The sequence below is a fragment of the Arachis duranensis genome, chromosome 1 (genome assembly GCF_000817695.3).
Source record: "Arachis duranensis cultivar V14167 chromosome 1, aradu.V14167.gnm2.J7QH, whole genome shotgun sequence".
NCBI lineage: Eukaryota > Viridiplantae > Streptophyta > Magnoliopsida > Fabales > Fabaceae > Arachis > Arachis duranensis.
Window position 1 is genome coordinate 34,652,164 of NC_029772.3, and position 17,924 is coordinate 34,670,087.

General features: G+C 34.2%; 1 protein-coding gene across 1 annotated transcript; it reads left to right on the plus strand.

Annotated features, from left to right (window-relative positions):
• Positions 1 to 5,639: 5,639 nt before the first annotated feature.
• Positions 5,640 to 9,128, plus strand: LOC107485351 (ras-related protein RABD2c). Its single transcript, XM_016105870.3, has 8 exons — positions 5,640 to 5,864; positions 7,017 to 7,089; positions 7,361 to 7,408; positions 7,503 to 7,550; positions 7,995 to 8,066; positions 8,161 to 8,316; positions 8,435 to 8,538; positions 8,808 to 9,128. The coding sequence occupies exons 1-8, from the start codon at positions 5,851 to 5,853 to the stop codon at positions 8,899 to 8,901; spliced, it is 609 nt and encodes a 202-aa protein (XP_015961356.1). The 5' UTR covers positions 5,640 to 5,850; the 3' UTR covers positions 8,902 to 9,128.
• Positions 9,129 to 17,924: the final 8,796 nt, after the last annotated feature.

A 17,924-nucleotide genomic window follows, 5' to 3' on the forward strand; every position in this document is an offset into this window, starting at 1 on the left:
CGATAAAGAAGCTTTGGTTTAAGGAGTGGAAGGTAAAAACTAACATATATATCATGCAAATCATATAAATTATTTCAAGAACAAAATAAGTTATTTTCTTGTCTTATCTTATATGTGCAAAGCCACTTTTCTTATTGATGATAATGATGAGAAGTCTTTTTGGAGGGCTTTCAAATATAGGACTAGTAAGCGATTTAGCCAAATGATGTCGGATATCCATGAGGGTATGGATACAACCCACGAATGGTTAATCCCAATTTACAAAAAGGTGCTAGAAATGTACTGAAAAGCAGATGAAAAATAAAAAATTATAAGAAAAAAAAAGTAAGGGAGAATTGAGTTCACTCTTAAGGGGTTCTGTCCATTGCGGAGAAAATAGTAACGTGGTTTTAGATCTTATTTAATAGACATATATTTATGTGAAACTTTTCTTAGTTTGTGTTTTATACTAAACAAAAGAAGCATTTGGGTTGTACACCAACCTACAAGGAAGTTTTCAAGAAAATCCACACACTTAAAAGTGACATATCCAAATGGGTGGACAAGCGCTCTCAAGACACTCATGTGAAATAGATACAGTATAAATATTAAATTATTAATTAATTAAAATGTTATATAAATGTAGCCCACGAATTTGTTTGTTTATGCATGTGCTTTATGATTTCCTTATAAACTTAGTCTCTAATTCATGAAATTTTAGGAATTGTTATTATTTTTAGGTTAGATTGGCACTTTTAGAGTTGCTGGCCTTGAGTGTATAAATGTGACATTGTTAAACAATTAACCGGTGCTAATGAGTAATGAAATTTTAGGGATTGAGGATTGTTCCGTGAGATTGTGGATTTAGGGAAGTGTTGTTAATGTGCACTTTGGAATTCACTGTGTTGATCAGTTTCGAGCTTCAAACATGAAGGGGTTGCATTCTTATGTGTATGTTTTATTTCTTGGTTAGTTTCAAGCTTCAAACATGAAGGAGTTGCATTCTTATGTGCATGTTTTATTTGTTGAATGTATCTGCATGACCCATAATTGTTAACATCAGTTCTCGTTTCTTTAATTGTCATTTATAGTTTGCAAGTTTGTATCTTTGTCGTGTTTATTCTTAAATTTCTGTTAGATTATGTAATGACATTGCAATAAGCATTAGAATTAAGTTTTATCTTCCCCCGTCAATGCTTGATAAACACTTCTTCCATTTTTGGAATTTTCACTAATCTCTATGCTCTGAAGACTTCCAATACACTTAAAAAATTTACTTGTGTTTTTGACCTCCCTCAAGACATAATCAGGTGGCTGTCCTGTGCAATATATTCACAAAATCTAAAACCTTATTCAAAGCAGGGAAACAAAGGAAGCTAACTGATTTAAATACTAGAATAAAATAAAATTGTTTAGGTTTTATTATGGCTTGTTCTTTATTTAAAGGAATTGGCATGCCTGGTTGTAGTTGGGAGACAGTAACTATATAAGATGTTACTACTTACTAGCATCCCAATTGCTATTGGAATAGAAAAATTGAATATAGTAGATAAGTAAAGAGAATCAAAGAGAAAAAATATCTATAAAAAAAGATCAAATAAGAAGAGGTATAAAGTGTTAGACCCAGTTGGTTGTTTTTGCTCGTGTAGAGTAATTCTTATCCTCCATCTTTTATTATTCTTTCTCTTACATTAATTTTGTTGTAATCATTATTATTGTTATATGATTTTGAAGCCCGTATTAAATTGAATTAAATTAAATCTATATACTATATGTATATGTCGTGCCACCATTTACAATTATGATGATTTAGCCTACTAGTACATATTTAGGCACTAAAACATACTATTCAAGTGTTTAACATGAAATCAAGTAGAATAGTATATAGGCTTTTATATAATTAATATAATCATTATACAATAGAAAAAGTTAAAAAAAAAAATTAGCAGAAGTTTAGACTCAACATGCCAAGGCTCGAGCACAAAAATGGAGTTACCACCTATTAATAAGGACTTATTTGAAAAGAAATGTGAGATGGCATAAAAAAAATCGAATTTATAAAAAAAAAATATTTTTTAGTTCTATTAAGTTTGGAGCCACTTCTATTAAATCTATATCTAGAAGAGCATCTATAAATTAAAGTTTTGTTTTTGATTTGCGGAAATAGATTCATAATCTCAATGAAGAATTTTTTTAGCATGTTACTCAATGGACAGATGAGCATATTAGTAAGTTGTTAGACACACGCTTGACTCCTTTGGAAAAGACTCAAAAAGTTAGAGAAGTTAAATCGGACAATTGAAAAGGCCAAAGAGAAAAAACTGAAACAAAAGAGATAGAATGAAGCATATCTTAGTTATTACAAGATGGTTAGAATGTCAAGTAGTTCCAGTGCTGTTCCACTACCACCCGTGCCGCTGCCACCCTCAATTTCTTCGGATGAGGATTATGATGATGAGGATGAAGATGACACTGAGGACTATAGCTGATAGTTTTAATATGGTTAAACAATACACTGAGGATTATAATTGATGTGTGAATACACTTTGTTTATGTTTTGAATTGACTTGCATAATTTGATAATACGATGATTTGTTTATTTTTTGAAATATTATGAATGTTTAAATACAAGTTGGATAAAAATTGGATGAAAATTTGTTTTAATTAAATTCATATTTTTTTTTTGTATGAAGTCAGGTTTATTTTGCAAAGGAAAAGTCTAAAAAAATTTCTGTTTTACCTTACTGACAGATTTATAAACAAAAAATTCATTTGTATTTAGAATTGTAAATGTTTTTTCAAGCTCTAATAATCGACAGAAAATCTATCAAAAAATTTGACACAAGTTATTGACAAAAAATTTATCAAAAAATTTGACTTTTTAACCAAACAAAGGGATGTTAGTAATGGTGAAAAAGAGAAAAATCCATCCGTAATTACCGATGAAAAAATTTGTCGATAAATAATTTTTGACGAAACTTTTACCGATGAATAAAATTATCGGTAACAAAAAATTTGTTTGTAATAAAGACTAAATCTATCTATAAATTCATTTGTAATAAACAATTTTTTAGTAGTATTAGTTTCAAAAGCATGTTGAACATTGCTGGCACATGTTCATCGAGTTAAACCCCAAAATGGTCCCTGAGATTGGCGTTTTACACTGAAATCGTCCCTGAGATTCCAATTGTACCAATTACGTCCCTGAGATTGAAAAAAATGCACCATAGTAGTCCCTGACCCATTTTCCATTAACGACATGATGACATGGCATGATGACGTGGACTGTAAGTGACACGTGTCACTTCATGATTTGGCCACGTGTAATGGTAGGATGATGTGGTGACCAGTGACACGTGGCATGCTGACGTGGATAGTTGTGCCACGTGTCACAATGTTATTTGGCCACGTGTCCAGTTGTGCCACGTGTCGCAACAGTATTCGTCTACGTGTCATCCATTATGTCATCGTTGTATATGCACCAAATTAGTCCCTCACTTTGCATTAAGTGACTCATTTTAGTCCCTGAAATTGAATGTCGTGCACCAAACTAGTCCCTTCAGATAAAAAAAATAATTATATAATTTATTAGACACATTTTTTCATAAAAAAATGTGTTTTTAACAAGAAATTAATAATTAAAATAAATATTTTTTCTTATGAAATACACATTTTCGTTATGTATAAATGAGCTAGATTGAAGGCACTTCAACCACCCTTACTATCACTTTTGATCTCTGCAGTCTAGACGAAAGAGGTCGGAGATGATAATGAGGGAAGTTTGAAATGTCTTCATGTCAACTCTAAGATGGCGGCTATTAGAGGTATCCGCAAGAAAAAAAATATTTTATAAAAGTACTGAAAAAGGTTGGAGATGGTAGTGAAGGTGCTTGAAAAGCCTTCACGTTAACTCCAAGTCGGCGAATAGGGTATTCGCAAGAGAAAAAACATTTTATAAAAACACTTTTATTTGAAGAACATGTGAAAAAATAGAATTGAAATTAATGCATTCAAAAATATTGAGAATTTTGAATTTATAGAAAAAAAAATGAGAAAAAAATTGGTGAAGGGACTAGTTTGGTGCACGACATTCAATTTCAGGGACTAAAATGAGTCACTTAATGCAAAGTGAGGGACTAATTTGGTGCATATACAACGATGACATAATGGATGACACGTAGACGAATACTGTTGCGACACGTGGCACAACTGGACACGTGGCCAAATAACATTGTGACACGTGGCACAACTATCCACGTCAGCATGCACGTGTCACTGGTCGCCACATCATCCTACCATTACGCGTGGCCAAATTATGAAGTGACACGTGTCACTTACAGTCCACGTCATCATGCCATGTCATCACGTCGTTAATGGAAAATGGGTCAGGAACTACTATGGTGCATTTTTTTCAATCTCAGGCACGTAATTGGTGCAATTGGAATCTCAGGGACGATTTCAGTGCAAAATGCCAATCTCAGAGACTATTTTGGGTTTCACCTTACACTCAAAATATCTTATTTTAAAATTCTTCAGTAAACAACGCTGATAGAAATTTGTATCTGACATTTCGAATCTATTTAAAACCAAATCTACCAATATTTATTAACATGAGATTCTTTAGTACATTTAGAAATTCTAAACAGCAAGTATGCAACATCATAGAAGAGCTTACTCAAATTTACCTCCCTTCTCGCTATTTTTTATTATCCCATTTGGGTTAACAACCACAAAGAAAAATTCTATTGGCTATGTCTATGAATATAGGAGAAGGGAATATAGTGTACAGATTAATTGTGATGAGTTATGGTGCTTGTAACTTTTTATATAGGTAAAATATTTTGGATGTAACTATTTAAGATGGAGAATGTCGGATTTATTTTGGCCACATCTCAAGACAACTGTCTTCAAATTTCAGAGTCTAAACACCCAAAATATGTGCAAGCTTCTGAAAAAAGCTTGATCTAAGGTACACCTACGATCTTTGGTTAAGGAATGGTGGCATATCATAGATGCACAACATTTGAGTTACAACTTTAATTTTCATTTTGGCAATGTATTCGAGATATGACATGGGTATTTAAATTGGTAAATACTCTACACATTACACGTATTGATAAATTAAAAACTATAGCAAACTTTTACAACTTTGCCAGTTATTCCTCAGTCGACATGTATCCTTCAAAATAATCACAAATAAAATCTATATAAAATTTGGAATAGATTATTAAACTAATACTCAAAAATTTATACCGCTCACAAAAATAACAGTTAAAGATACGAATGACAAATAAACATTTGAATTATTAAAAAATATGACAAAAATAATTAATAAATAATATTTTTTATAAATAACAAATTTTTTATATTTAGTAAATGATTTATATATTAGATTCGAATTTTTATAGAGATATTTGAATAATTATTTAAAAAGTACATGAAAATCGAAGCAAAATTCAATCAATNATTTTTAAATGTTTTAAAAATTTATTTATTGTTGTTGAAATTAATTTTTATTAGCAAAATGAACTTTTCATCAGTAGTAGTTTATATAGTTTACTCTTAGTGGCATGGAATTGGAAGGATGGTGTGACACGTGGCAACGTGTGGAGGCTTGTGATGCGTCACCCTTCCCCTCACCTCTTTTGATCGCAAAGCTCCGATACCTTCGGGTCATTTTATAACTCCACTTCCTCACCCCTTTCTTCGATTTCTTCTTCAACCTTCCCTCTCTCGCTTCTCCTTTGGTACAATTCCTCCGGCGACGATCTCTTTCTTCGGTCATTTTCCTCGCCGGCGAACACTTCTTTCCTCCGTTTTCCGCCGAGCTTGTTCAGATTTGAATAATATTTTCAAACCTCAAACGCAGCCATGAATCCTGAATAGTAAGTGCTAATTAACCTCGCTCCCCCCTTTCTCCTTCAATTTTCCATGGAATTGCTTCGTGCGTGTTTCTGACTCCACCTTAGTTTAGATCTGCTGTCGTCTCATGTGGTGGTAGTGAATTTTTGTCCTTTGTGAAGTGCTGATTCAATTTTTGTATTTTTTTTATTCAATATATTCTCTGATGAAACTTCGCTTATGGCGTTGAAGTTGATCACTGATTTAGATCTGTTTTTGTCGACGATAGATCCGTTTGTGAGTGTTTAGTTATTTGTTTGGCTACTTTAGAAATGTTTGTTTCTCTGATCTGTCTTCAGGAATGTTTATTTATTGTGTCTAATTTTTGTGAATGATGTTGTTTGTTTTTGAAAATTGATTTACTATTTGAAATTGGAATAAGATGCGGGAAAGGTATTAATTTGTCTTTTAGCTTAAAATATGCGAGTTCTTTAGACTAATCTGTGTGATTGTTGTGAATTATGAATTTCTCATAATTGATAAGCTTGAAGGAAACACAGAGCATTTAGTACTATCAAACAGGTTATAGCGAGGATGAACCTAATTACATTTTTTTTGGCTCAATGATGGTTGTTAGTTATATTTTACACAGATGTCTGCTAATGAGATCTTTTTGTTTCCCTGTTAAACCGATATTAAGTGGGTGGTAGTTGAACTTCTATATATATACGTAGATCTATAAGTGATGGTTGAGCAAGACGTGGCCCTTCCTAAAATAATCTAACTTAGAGGGTTTTTTTTAATCTATTGATGAGGCTTAGATCGATAATTTCTTGTGCAATATGTGCTCAACTAGGCTATAGAGAAATTTTAAAAGGACATGGGCTTGTTTTGTGCAAGCCTATCAGGTTTCATGTGGATTGGTGGTAGACAAACATTGCATAAATCGGAGTCAAATTTTTAGCAGAATATGTTGTGGTTGCATGCATTTATCCTACTATTATTATTGATGTCCTATGTAAGTGGCACTTGGGCAACCTACGTTCTACCTTTCCAGAAAGTATTGCTGTGTTGCGTGCTATTCTGCTGTTCCACATGCTAATATTGTGTTGCTGTTTCCCTGCATATTAACATAGCTAAAGGAATGACTGTTTCTTAATATTTTCTTCCCTTTAACCATAACTATGTTTCTGTAGCGACTATTTGTTCAAGCTTTTGCTGATTGGAGATTCCGGTGTGGGCAAGTCATGTCTCCTACTGAGGTTTGCTGTAAGTTTTGAGAGTCTGTCCTTTTTGTTCTTCCTTCAGCTATTATGTGTTTCATGGTCACTTTTTCCCATCAGGAAAGAATGAAGTTGAAAATTCCTGATATTTTCTCTCCATATATATTATGTTGGCCAATGTTCAACGAATTGTTAGAAAAGGCAAGGTTTATACAAAACACGAAGTTTTGCCTTGAGGCTAACATCTTTGTATGGACTGCATTATATTTTGATAAGTTACATGTTTAATTCTAATATTATATTTTGCTGTCAAACAGGATGACTCATATCTTGACAGCTATATCAGTACCATCGGAGTTGACTTTGTAAGCATTCATGCCCATCCCTTAACCTCATTTCATGTTCTTTCAACACATTTATGAATAACTGACTAATTATTTACCATGCTCTCTTCTGCAGAAAATTCGCACTGTGGAACAAGATGGAAAAACTATTAAACTTCAAATTGTAAGCTCATGCTAATATTAATGTTATTTGGATATTGAACTTTGCTCAGTCATTTTTTAACGAACAATTGATTCATTTCAATGTGCTTTTCTCCCTGTAAATTGCCTCTTTTGAAATTTTCTCATTTAGTTGTTATTCTTATTCATCAATATAAATGTGTGTATAAAGAGGTCAATGTAAGATTATGTCCCATGTACTAAAGAAAGTCTCTTTTAATGTGCAACATAATTATTATTCTATGGGTCATTTTCTAAGAGGTTCATTGTTGTATAAAGTCACCAATTGTGTCATTGGTTAATCCTTGAGGGATTCATAGTACCAATAGAAAGCAGGAAATTGAGTCCCCCACAACCCTCCCCATAATTATTCTGGGATTGGTGCTGTTCTTGTTTCTGTAAGGTTGTAATTGTTTACAGATTTTCTGCCTTCCTTAATAATGTATAGTGGGACACTGCTGGTCAAGAACGTTTCCGTACTATCACTAGCAGCTACTATCGTGGGGCCCATGGCATTATAGTGAGTATTTATGAATCGGTCCTTCCCCTGTAGTTCCCTCTATGATTATTTTTTATTTTGGGAGACATTGGTGTGATCCGTGACTTTTTTGCAGGTTGTTTATGATGTCACTGACCAAGATAGCTTCAACAACGTTAAGCAGTGGCTGAATGAAATTGACCGTTATGCAAGTGAGAATGTTAACAAGCTTCTTGTGGGAAACAAGTGCGATCTAACAGCTAATAAAGTTGTGTCCTATGAGACGGCAAAGGTTACTCAAATTGTACCTTTTGTTTTGCCATCCTCATCATATGATCCCATTTGCATCTGCTGAATCCATTCTTCTGTAATAATAATGGTAGAGTTTGGCTTTATGTTTCTATCTTTAGGCATTTGCGGACGAAATCAGGATTCCTTTCATGGAAACTAGTGCAAAAAATGCAACCAATGTGGAACAAGCTTTCATGGCAATGGCAGCTGAAATTAAAAATAGGTGCTATACTTGTGGAAATGTCTACATTTGTCTTATTTTCTAGCAGGCAGAAGTTTTAGTAGGGATATATTTCCATTTTTTCTCCCTGCTTGCTCCGTTGCACATTCATATCCTGGCGAGTCTTGAACAAAGACTTGTTGAAGATGTTTGAGTTTGTGGAGTTAAGGAACTACATTATTTAGTTAATTGATATCATTCAACAGGTTCCAGATCTAACCTCCATGGCTGACCTCTTTTCTTGTCCTTTGATCTTTTTTTTTCCCCTACAGAATGGCAAGCCAGCCAATGAACAATGCGAGGCCTCCAACAGTTCAAATCCGAGGACAGCCAGTAAACCAGAAGTCCGGTTGCTGCTCGTCTTAGGGGAGCAGGTGAAACATCTGTGGTCTTAGACGTTTATGTGTCTCCATGGCATGTAATCTAGTTCTTCACATAATGCTATAATGTCAACATTGTTCATGATTTGCTTCTTACATTGTTCAGCTCGTTGTTAAAAATTCCATTCTTTTTCAATGTATTTGATTTAAAGAACATTTGTACAAAATTAGGAATATCGGTGAATAGCAGTATTTGCCTTGTTCTTTGTCCAATTCTCATTTTACATTATGCATACACCTTCACGTATATTGATTGCTACTGTTTCTTTGGAACGTAAATTTTGTTTGCTTGTATCCAGAATTGTATCTTTGTAAGGGCATAAAGTGCAGAGGTAAATGGGTATTTTCTTTAAAACTTTATTTTGCTTCTTTGTCTATTGGGTGTATTCTTGTTATGACTCGTATGCACAACAGCATAGTTATCAAACTCGGATCGGTCGGTTCGACCAATTGACTGACCCAACAGGGCACTAAACATGAATTCAAAAATGTGTAATAATAGGGGTTTCAAACCAGAGTCCTCGTTGGAAACCCTAACTCTGCCATCTTCGCCGCCATGTTGTATGCTATCGTACGCCTGGAAAAGCTCCTCCTTGAGGCCTCCAAGGTCGGGCCTCTAGGCCGATGGGAAGGACAATGAAAAAGGGGATTGCAAGTGGAGAAACGATGTAGTCGAGGATTTGGAAAGAGGAGGAGGGAGGACAGTCTATAGGTGTAGCTTGAATAGGCTTGCTGTAAATGCATCATTTGGGTCCATAGATGGTGCAAGTGCTGATGAGGGGCCGGCGGGGTAGTGATTAGTGACTGAGGGGTTTGGTAATGTATTTTACTATTTCGGTGTAGATAAAGCCTAAAGGCTAATACACCTATAGTATTATGTATATTATATTATACTAAATTATAAATATATTTATTTATTGTTATTATTTATTTTTTTATTATTATCGGATTAAGCATTTTGACTAATAACTAATCTGCTGAACTGATCCGATGACTTAATAATTTGGTCAGATTAATTGTCGATTAGATGATAACTATGTACGTCACTGTTAAGCAAAAGAATGTTATGACTCGTATTCATATCCTATCCTACAACTTAAAGCCAGGTCCAAATGACTAAAGCCAGGTCCAAAATGATTAAAGTCCACTTCAGAGTCTAAATTTACTCTTCCTATGTGTCCGACCTCATTTGTCTGACTTAGTATGCAGAATCTTAAATTGTACCTACAAACATGCCTATATATCAATAATAATGTTCTACATCCATGTAATTTCCCTAACCAAGTCAACCAAGTTATTTTTGGACGCCCCCAGTTTTTAACGTAAAGCTTCTTCCTCAACGTAGAGCTTCTCTTCCTTAACGTAAAGTTCTTGTCGTTCTTCTCTGCTCTGATTTCTCTACTTTTCTTCTTCATTTTCTTCTTCAATCTGCATTGCATTTATGTTCTTCATTTTCAGATTTCAGATTTTTTCTTTGTTTTCAGATTTCAATACCGTATCAAAACAATGAATGATTCAACTTTAAATCAATTGAATGTGAGCGATTTGGATTATTCTTCTGAATCGAATCAAGTGGACGAGGTTTGCATTATTCAATTTTGAATTAAATGGAATGGAATGCAATCGCTAAATCCAGTTGTTTATGAACACAATTTTCTGTTCATTTGGTATTGTACATTGGTTTCATTTTGATAATATTTTCAGTTCATTCTAGACGCAGGTGTTTCTGAATTTGAATTTATATAATGGACAATTTTTGATTCATTTAATATTATACAACTGTTTTGCTTTGATAATATTTTTGGTTCATTCTTCAATAATTTTGAATTGAATGGTAATGGAATGCAATTGAATAAAGTGATAATGAGTAGAATGCAGGAGTTTCTGAATTTACAGAATGCACATGTTTCGGTTAATTGGTTATTAAAGAAGGCACATGTTATGGCAATATTTTCGGTTCATTTTACAGTCCAAGTGTGTTGTGAATGAACAATTTATCCCAAATGTTGGGATGACTTTCAAGACATTGGAAGAAGCTAGAAAGTTCTACAAAGATCACTACAAACTTGCTAATTTTTCTATGAAAATAAGGAACACCACTCGAAAGGGAGATGATATTAAGAATCAACTAATTACATATAGTAGAGAGGGGAAGTGAAAATCCAAGATATCTCAAACTCTAAAGACAAATTCCTCAGCTGGAATAAACTGCCCAGCCAGGATTTATGTACATAGATTGAAGGATGTTGGTCTTTGGATAATTTCTAAAGTTGTTCTGAATCGTTCACACCCATGTTGTCCAGATCGAGTAGAGATGCTTAAACAACACAGGGAGCTAAGCATGTTTGTGTGTCGTACCATTGAAAATAATGACGAAGCCGGAATCAGACTGAGTAAAACATATCAGTCATTTGTACCAACAACAGACAGTCACCGCAAATTAAGTTTTATAAAAAAAGATGTGAGGAATTACATTACAAGAAAAGTACGTAATGTTTCCGAACAAGATGATGCTAAAGAATTCGGCAAAGTACTTAGTAAGAATGAAAGAGAAGAATCACAATTTCTTTTTCGAGTTTAACCTTGAAGCTGATCACTCCATCAAAAATGCATTTTGGGCTGATGCAAGAAGCAGAGCTGCATATGAGTATTTTGGAGATGTTGTTTCATTTGATACCACTTACAATACAAACAAGTATTTGGTTTACTGCGATATAATTTTCGGTTCATAGAGCAAACACATTTTGGTTCATAACTGTTGTGAGTGTCTGTTTTTATAGGTACAATCTGGTTTTTTGTTCTTTTGTGGGCGTGAATCACCACGGTTAATCGACACTTCTCGGATGCGCTTTGATGAAAAATGAGGACATCCAATCATTCAAATGGTTATTTGAATGTTAGCTTTGTTACATGGGAGGGAAGGCACCAAAAGGAATTCTTACCGATCTATGCACATCGATGCAAAGGGCTATTGAGACCTGTATGCCAACAACAATTCACCAGTGGTGCATTTGGCATATCATGAAGAAGATCCCAAGCAAATTAAATGGCTACAAGTGACACGAAGAAATCGAACAAGAGACGAGTCACGTTGTTTGGAACTCGTTTATAAAAGACGCATTCAACAGAAATTCGAATGATTTTGTCACAAAGTATGGTGTTGGAGGCAATAAGTGGCTTTTAGGTAACCGGGATTTAATTCGAATTATTTGATGTTGTTACTTTTTTTTGGTGAAAATGAGTATAACTTTGTTTCATTTGCATGTCTAATTTCGGTTCATTTTTGCAGAGCTTTTTGAAGATCAATATTTATGGATTTCAATTTATCTGGATCACCACTTTTGGGCCGAGATGAGAAGCACACAAAGGAGCGAGAACATACATATTTTTTTTAAAGAAGTTTATTGTAAGAACCGGAATAAATACTTTAATAAAATAATAATTTTAACTGCCCGAAATAGGTTCGAAAATATAGAAATGATAATTTGAAAATAAAAAGGTAAAATTTGAATTCAATAGATTTTTCTGAGTGGGAAAATGTATCTTTTGCGGAAAGTTTTTGTAAAAATGCGTACCGGAGCTTAAGCCGGCAGTACCGGCTCTAGTCTATCCAATACCGCATATTTTGAAAAATAAAATTTTAAAAGATTGAATTTATTGTTTTGAAAGGACAAAAATAATTTGGAATAAAAAATCGGACACTAATCTTAAAGGTTTTGGCCCAAAGTGGGCCAAACGGACCTAAAAGCTAACGGGTTGGACCGGGCCCAAGTTGGGTCCAAGCCCAACATATATAAACACAACTAATGAGAATTTCAGCTCATTTCTAGCCCTAAACCAAGAAAGGAGCGCTGGTGAGAGAAGAGAGGAAGAAGAGAGTTGCTACTATTCATTTCCTCCTTTTGCCCATAACTTGAGCTACGGAGTTCCGATTGACGAGCCGTTTGTAGCCACGAGTCGTTCTTGCCGAACCCATCATTTATAAATAAGTTTTGTTAGTAAAAAACTCTTTCTCTAGCTCCAGTTTTCTGCCTTAGTTCAAAACTAAAAAATGGCTTTGGATTTTTGAGTTTCTTTGTGTTTTTGTTGTTTAGGGGGTGATCTAGCATTGGAATATCATTGGGTTTTCCCTCTAATATCGTTAGGTAAGGTAAGGTCTCACTAAACCCTTGTGTTTAGTTATTTTTGTAAACCCTAGGTTTGATGTTTGTATGTTGTATGATGTTAGATTGAGTTTTGGTGTTTGTTAGAGTTGGTTTGAGGCTTTGGATCGAGCTTGGTGGCTTTGCTTGGTATTTTGAGTTGCGTGGGAATCGGCCAAGGTATGGTTTTGATTTTTTTTATGTAATATGTAATGTTTCTGGACAGTTAGGCTAGTGGACCTTATGATAGGATTGTATTGGTTGTTGAAATTTATTGGATTGATGATGTATGATGATTTTGATGAATTTTAATGGGAATTATTAATGTTGGGTAATGAATGTAGATGATGAAATGAGTATTGATTGTGTGGATGATACTTGTGATATAATGATTGTGATGTGATGATGTTGTAAATTGAGGAAGGGTGTATATTAGGAATTAGATTGTGTGAATTATTTGTATGGAAGTATTGAATTGGAATTTTAGATTTGTGTTGAATTATGGAGGAAGGGTTGAGTGAATTAAGTATGGAAGTGATCAAAGTACAATGGAATGGTAAAGTGTAGTGTGTGTTAGTATTTTTTGATGGATTGGGTATGTTTTGGTTTGGTTTGGTTGTGAATTTTGGAAGTTTTGAGAACCTAGCAAATTTTTTGTCAAAACCAATTTTTGGTGAACTTTGACGGATATAACTTAAGCCTCAATTTTCGAAATTTATTGAAATTTGTCTTAAATTAAAGTTCATTAAAAGATCTTTAAATTGATATAAAGTTTGATGAAAATAGATTTCTGTAGAGAAAGTTATGAACGTTTAAAGTTTGGTGTTTAAAACTGATTTCTGCAACTTTACAAAATTCTGCAAGTCTGGAGGAGTATGCGTACGCAAACCCTCCATACGCGAGCGTGCCATTTTGTTTGGCATGTATGTGTACGTGAACTCTTGTATGCGTACGCGAGATGGGCAAAATTTTAAGTATGCGTACGCATACTTGGGGCATGCGTACGTATAGACCTTGTTTTGCTGAAATATGATTTTTCTTCATTTTTAAGGGTTCTCTAACTTTCCAAACTTTCTCCAAATGTTGTTTAAGAGTATTACCTAGTACTTAGGTTCTAAAATTATTAAATATGAGTTAGAGACTTAAATAGCTGAATTTCTATATGAGTTTAGAAGACGGAGATTTAGATTTCTGAAGTTGTGGTTGAGCGGGTAGAGTATTATATTGGTGATGATTTAGAGAACTTAAGAGGTGATGATAGTTGATAATAATTTGAGAAATTGGAAACCGGTGATGGTTATGAGGGATTAGGAACTTGAGAATGAGTTGCAATTGATCTGAGATTGATGAACTTGAGGTATACTGATATTGGTTAATAAACTATGCTGTGTTACTGAATTGTTATGTTTGGCAAGTCGCTATGCACCTCGGGCAAGGGCTATGGCAGTCTCTCGCTTGTCAAGGTAGCAGTGCCGGTGTAGAGGTCGAGGTAGTCTCCCGCCTACGTTGAGATGTGAGGGTTGGGGTTGTATCCCGCTTGCATAACCTTCCCTGCTGCATGAGTGTGCAGAACCTATATCTCCGACATGGCAGATTTCTCTGCTGCATGAGTGTGCATAGCTTGTATCTCTGACATGGCAAGGAAGGCTACATTCAGAAGGATGTGTCGGGTTGGCATTTATGGATCGACAAGTGATATCATGAGTCAATAGGACAAGCATTCATCATATGCATATTCTATATGCTTATTTGCTTTGCTTAACTTCAGTTATGCCTAAATGAATCACATGTCTGCTTGCTATTTGTGTACTTGTTGTATATGTATATTACTTGTGCTTTACTTGTCTACATTACCTGTGTTTTCTGTTGGGATTGAGGATGTTCGGTAGGCGGTGGCGATAGGATCGCATGAAGGTTAGGTTGGCAAAGGCTGTGGGACAGCGGTGCTATGTTAGTTAGAAATTCCTTAAGATATAATACCATGTTTATGGTTTAAGTTATTTGTTTATGTTAAACTTGAATATCTGTATCGACGTGAAGTTCTAGGATTGCCTTTGGCGTCCAGGAATCTTACATCTTATATATTGGACACTGTTACCATACTGAGAACCTCCGGTTCTCATACCATATGTTGTTATTGTTTTTAAATGCAGGTCGCAACCCACCACGGTGAGTTTGTGGATATGGTGACAGGGCGGAGTATGATATTCCTTATGCTTTATTTCACTTTACTTTTGTTATAGTACTTTCCGCTCACCCCTTCTGTTTTAGACTTTGTGGCCTTAGAGGCTTGATTTGAGAGATAAGTTGTATAAGCTATTTTTAAACTTCCAAAACTCTTTTATATTTCAGTTTGACTAGCCGGCCTAAACTCCGCAAGCTGTGACTAATCCTCTTTTTGGTATATCATAATTACATATATATCTTGTTTAATTTAATTATTACCTTGTGTATCCTGGAGCTATCTACAAGGTTTTATATGTATTATGTCTTGTTCTATTTGTACCTACACGTTTAGTATCTTGTGTGAATGTTTCGCATATTGTAATTCTGCTTTATACGACTTTGAGCTTTACTCCTTCATCGAGCTTCTAGTTATATAAATTCTTGGATATATATTACCTATTATAAGCTTTAGAACTGTCGTGGCACTTTGTTATCCTTTGCTTTACGGCTAGAGGTAAGATTGAGGGCAACGGGGTGTTACATTTATCACACGCAATAGCTCCTTGATTCAATTTGTAAAGTAATATGATAATTGCCTAGGAAGCAGAGAGCAAAGAGAAAGAGAATTTGATGCTGCAAATTTTCACACCGTGATGCCGTGTGCAACAAAATCACCAATAGAGGCTCAATTTTAGCACGTGTATACTTACGAGAAGTTCAAGCACCATTCAGAGAAAAGGTGAATTGCATTACAGAATCAATGCATTCCACTCTATGTTTTATAGCATACAAAGTTATAGAGCATGTTTCTAACTCAACATTCAACAAGTTTGTTGTTATATACGATGCAGTATCACGCAAAGTAAAGTGCTAGTGCTTGTTGTTTGAGTGAATGGGCATACTATGCCGTTATTCTCTGAGTGCCTTAAGCTTTGAGTGAGTAGATAAAGTGCCACCAAAATATATATTGGAATGTTGGAGTTAGAACATAAAGTGGAGGCACACACATATAAAGAGAAGCCAAGCCGAACCTCTGTTGGAGCCAAGATGCAAGAGATTCGACAATTTGGTATTTCGATCGCACAATATTTGAGAATTTACGTCACAATTTGAGGAGCTGACCGAAATTCTGTAAAGGGCTTTTAACAATGTCCTGGCTGAGATGCAAGAATATCAAGCGAAAAAGAAAGGAAAAATTTTGTTATCTCACAAAGAAGCAACATTAAGCAATGTGGACGACCTCCAAAGCCCGCCACGTGTTAGAATAAGAGGCCGTCCTAAGAACAGACTGGGATCAAACATGAAAAAAAAGATCGCAAACGCAACAAAGAAAAAGAAAAAGCCAGCTCCAAGTGAGGTAACATTGATTTGCTTTCGATTAGGGGAAATTCGTTTGTACATTTTGCATATGATTTATTTTGTCTTTTGCAGTTGAGCCTTTTAGATTGTGGATCAATGATTCAGTCAAGTTCCAGCCTTTACGATGCACATGATATAAATTATCTCAGAGAGGATTATAGGAGTTTTAGTTTTATTAACGTAATTTTCATTCATTTATGAAAGAAATTTGGTTCATTGAAGTTATATGAGGGTTAACTTCTGATTGATGTTATTCTTTACTAAATGGTCACTTTTTTGTTATGTCAAAGAGTTTAGGTGTTTCTGAAATTGAATAGATATATACACTTTTTCAGTTCGTCTAGTGAATTATTTTTGGTTCATTTGTGTTTTTTTGGGATCTTGATGTTTCATAAATACCTTGAATCCATTCACTTTGAACCTAGAAAAAAACAGCAGCCCAAACAGTTCCAACAGATATATACATTAACATTAGATTTTCATTAACATTCACATATATTCATTAACATTAGATTTCAATTAACATTTACATTAATATTCACAAATATACATTAAAGAAGAAGTGTTTATTTTTTTACAAGGAGTTAAACAAATTATGTTTGAAACTATAACCTATTTACTGTCTATATCCCCATATATGAATTTACAAAAAGGGCTTGAGAGAGCAGCAGATGACTTGGGGAGTCTTATGGCTTTAGAATCTTAAATCATTTGGTCTATCAATTTATTGATCTTGTGCAACAGAATTGTTGGACCATACTCCCACCTAAAGGCATCAATTTCTCCCTACAATTCAATTGAAAGAAATTACTTAATTTGAACCCAACTCAAATAAGAAATGAATCAAATATTATTAATTTGAAAATTACTTACTTGTTTCTAGTTTTTATATTTATACTTCCTCTTTTTGATGTTTTTAGTTTCAATTGTTTCCAGCCATTTCATCAGGTATATCCTGCAATCTTAACTAAGAAAGAAATAAGTAAAATATGATTAATAGGAGACACAATAAAACAAAACATATTTAGAATAGCACTATAGCAAAGAAAGTTTTTTTTACCTTGTTCGTTGTCTGCTTATTGAGATATATTGTGCTTCAACTCACTTTCCGTCCTCCATCAATAGTTCTGTCCCAGCATAAATCCTCATCTGGGATACTAATAATCCCTGAAAAGGATAAAAAAAGTGTATTTTAATTCAGTAATAATTGAAGAAAATCAAAGCTCACACAAATATGTATTATTTAAATAACTTACAACAAATTTGTTCAGAGTAATTCTTGATTGAGGTATTTCAATTTTCTTTTTCTTCATAGGGTAAAGCACATAGAATGCCTTCTTTC

Bases quoted from the DNA above. Each gene is read 5' to 3' on its own strand.
- LOC107485351 (XM_016105870.3), top strand. The intron at 7,551-7,994 runs GTAAGCTCATGC...AATAATGTATAG, and splicing joins AAACTATTAAACTTCAAATT to TGGGACACTGCTGGTCAAGA. The intron at 8,067-8,160 runs GTGAGTATTTAT...ACTTTTTTGCAG, and splicing joins GTGGGGCCCATGGCATTATA to GTTGTTTATGATGTCACTGA.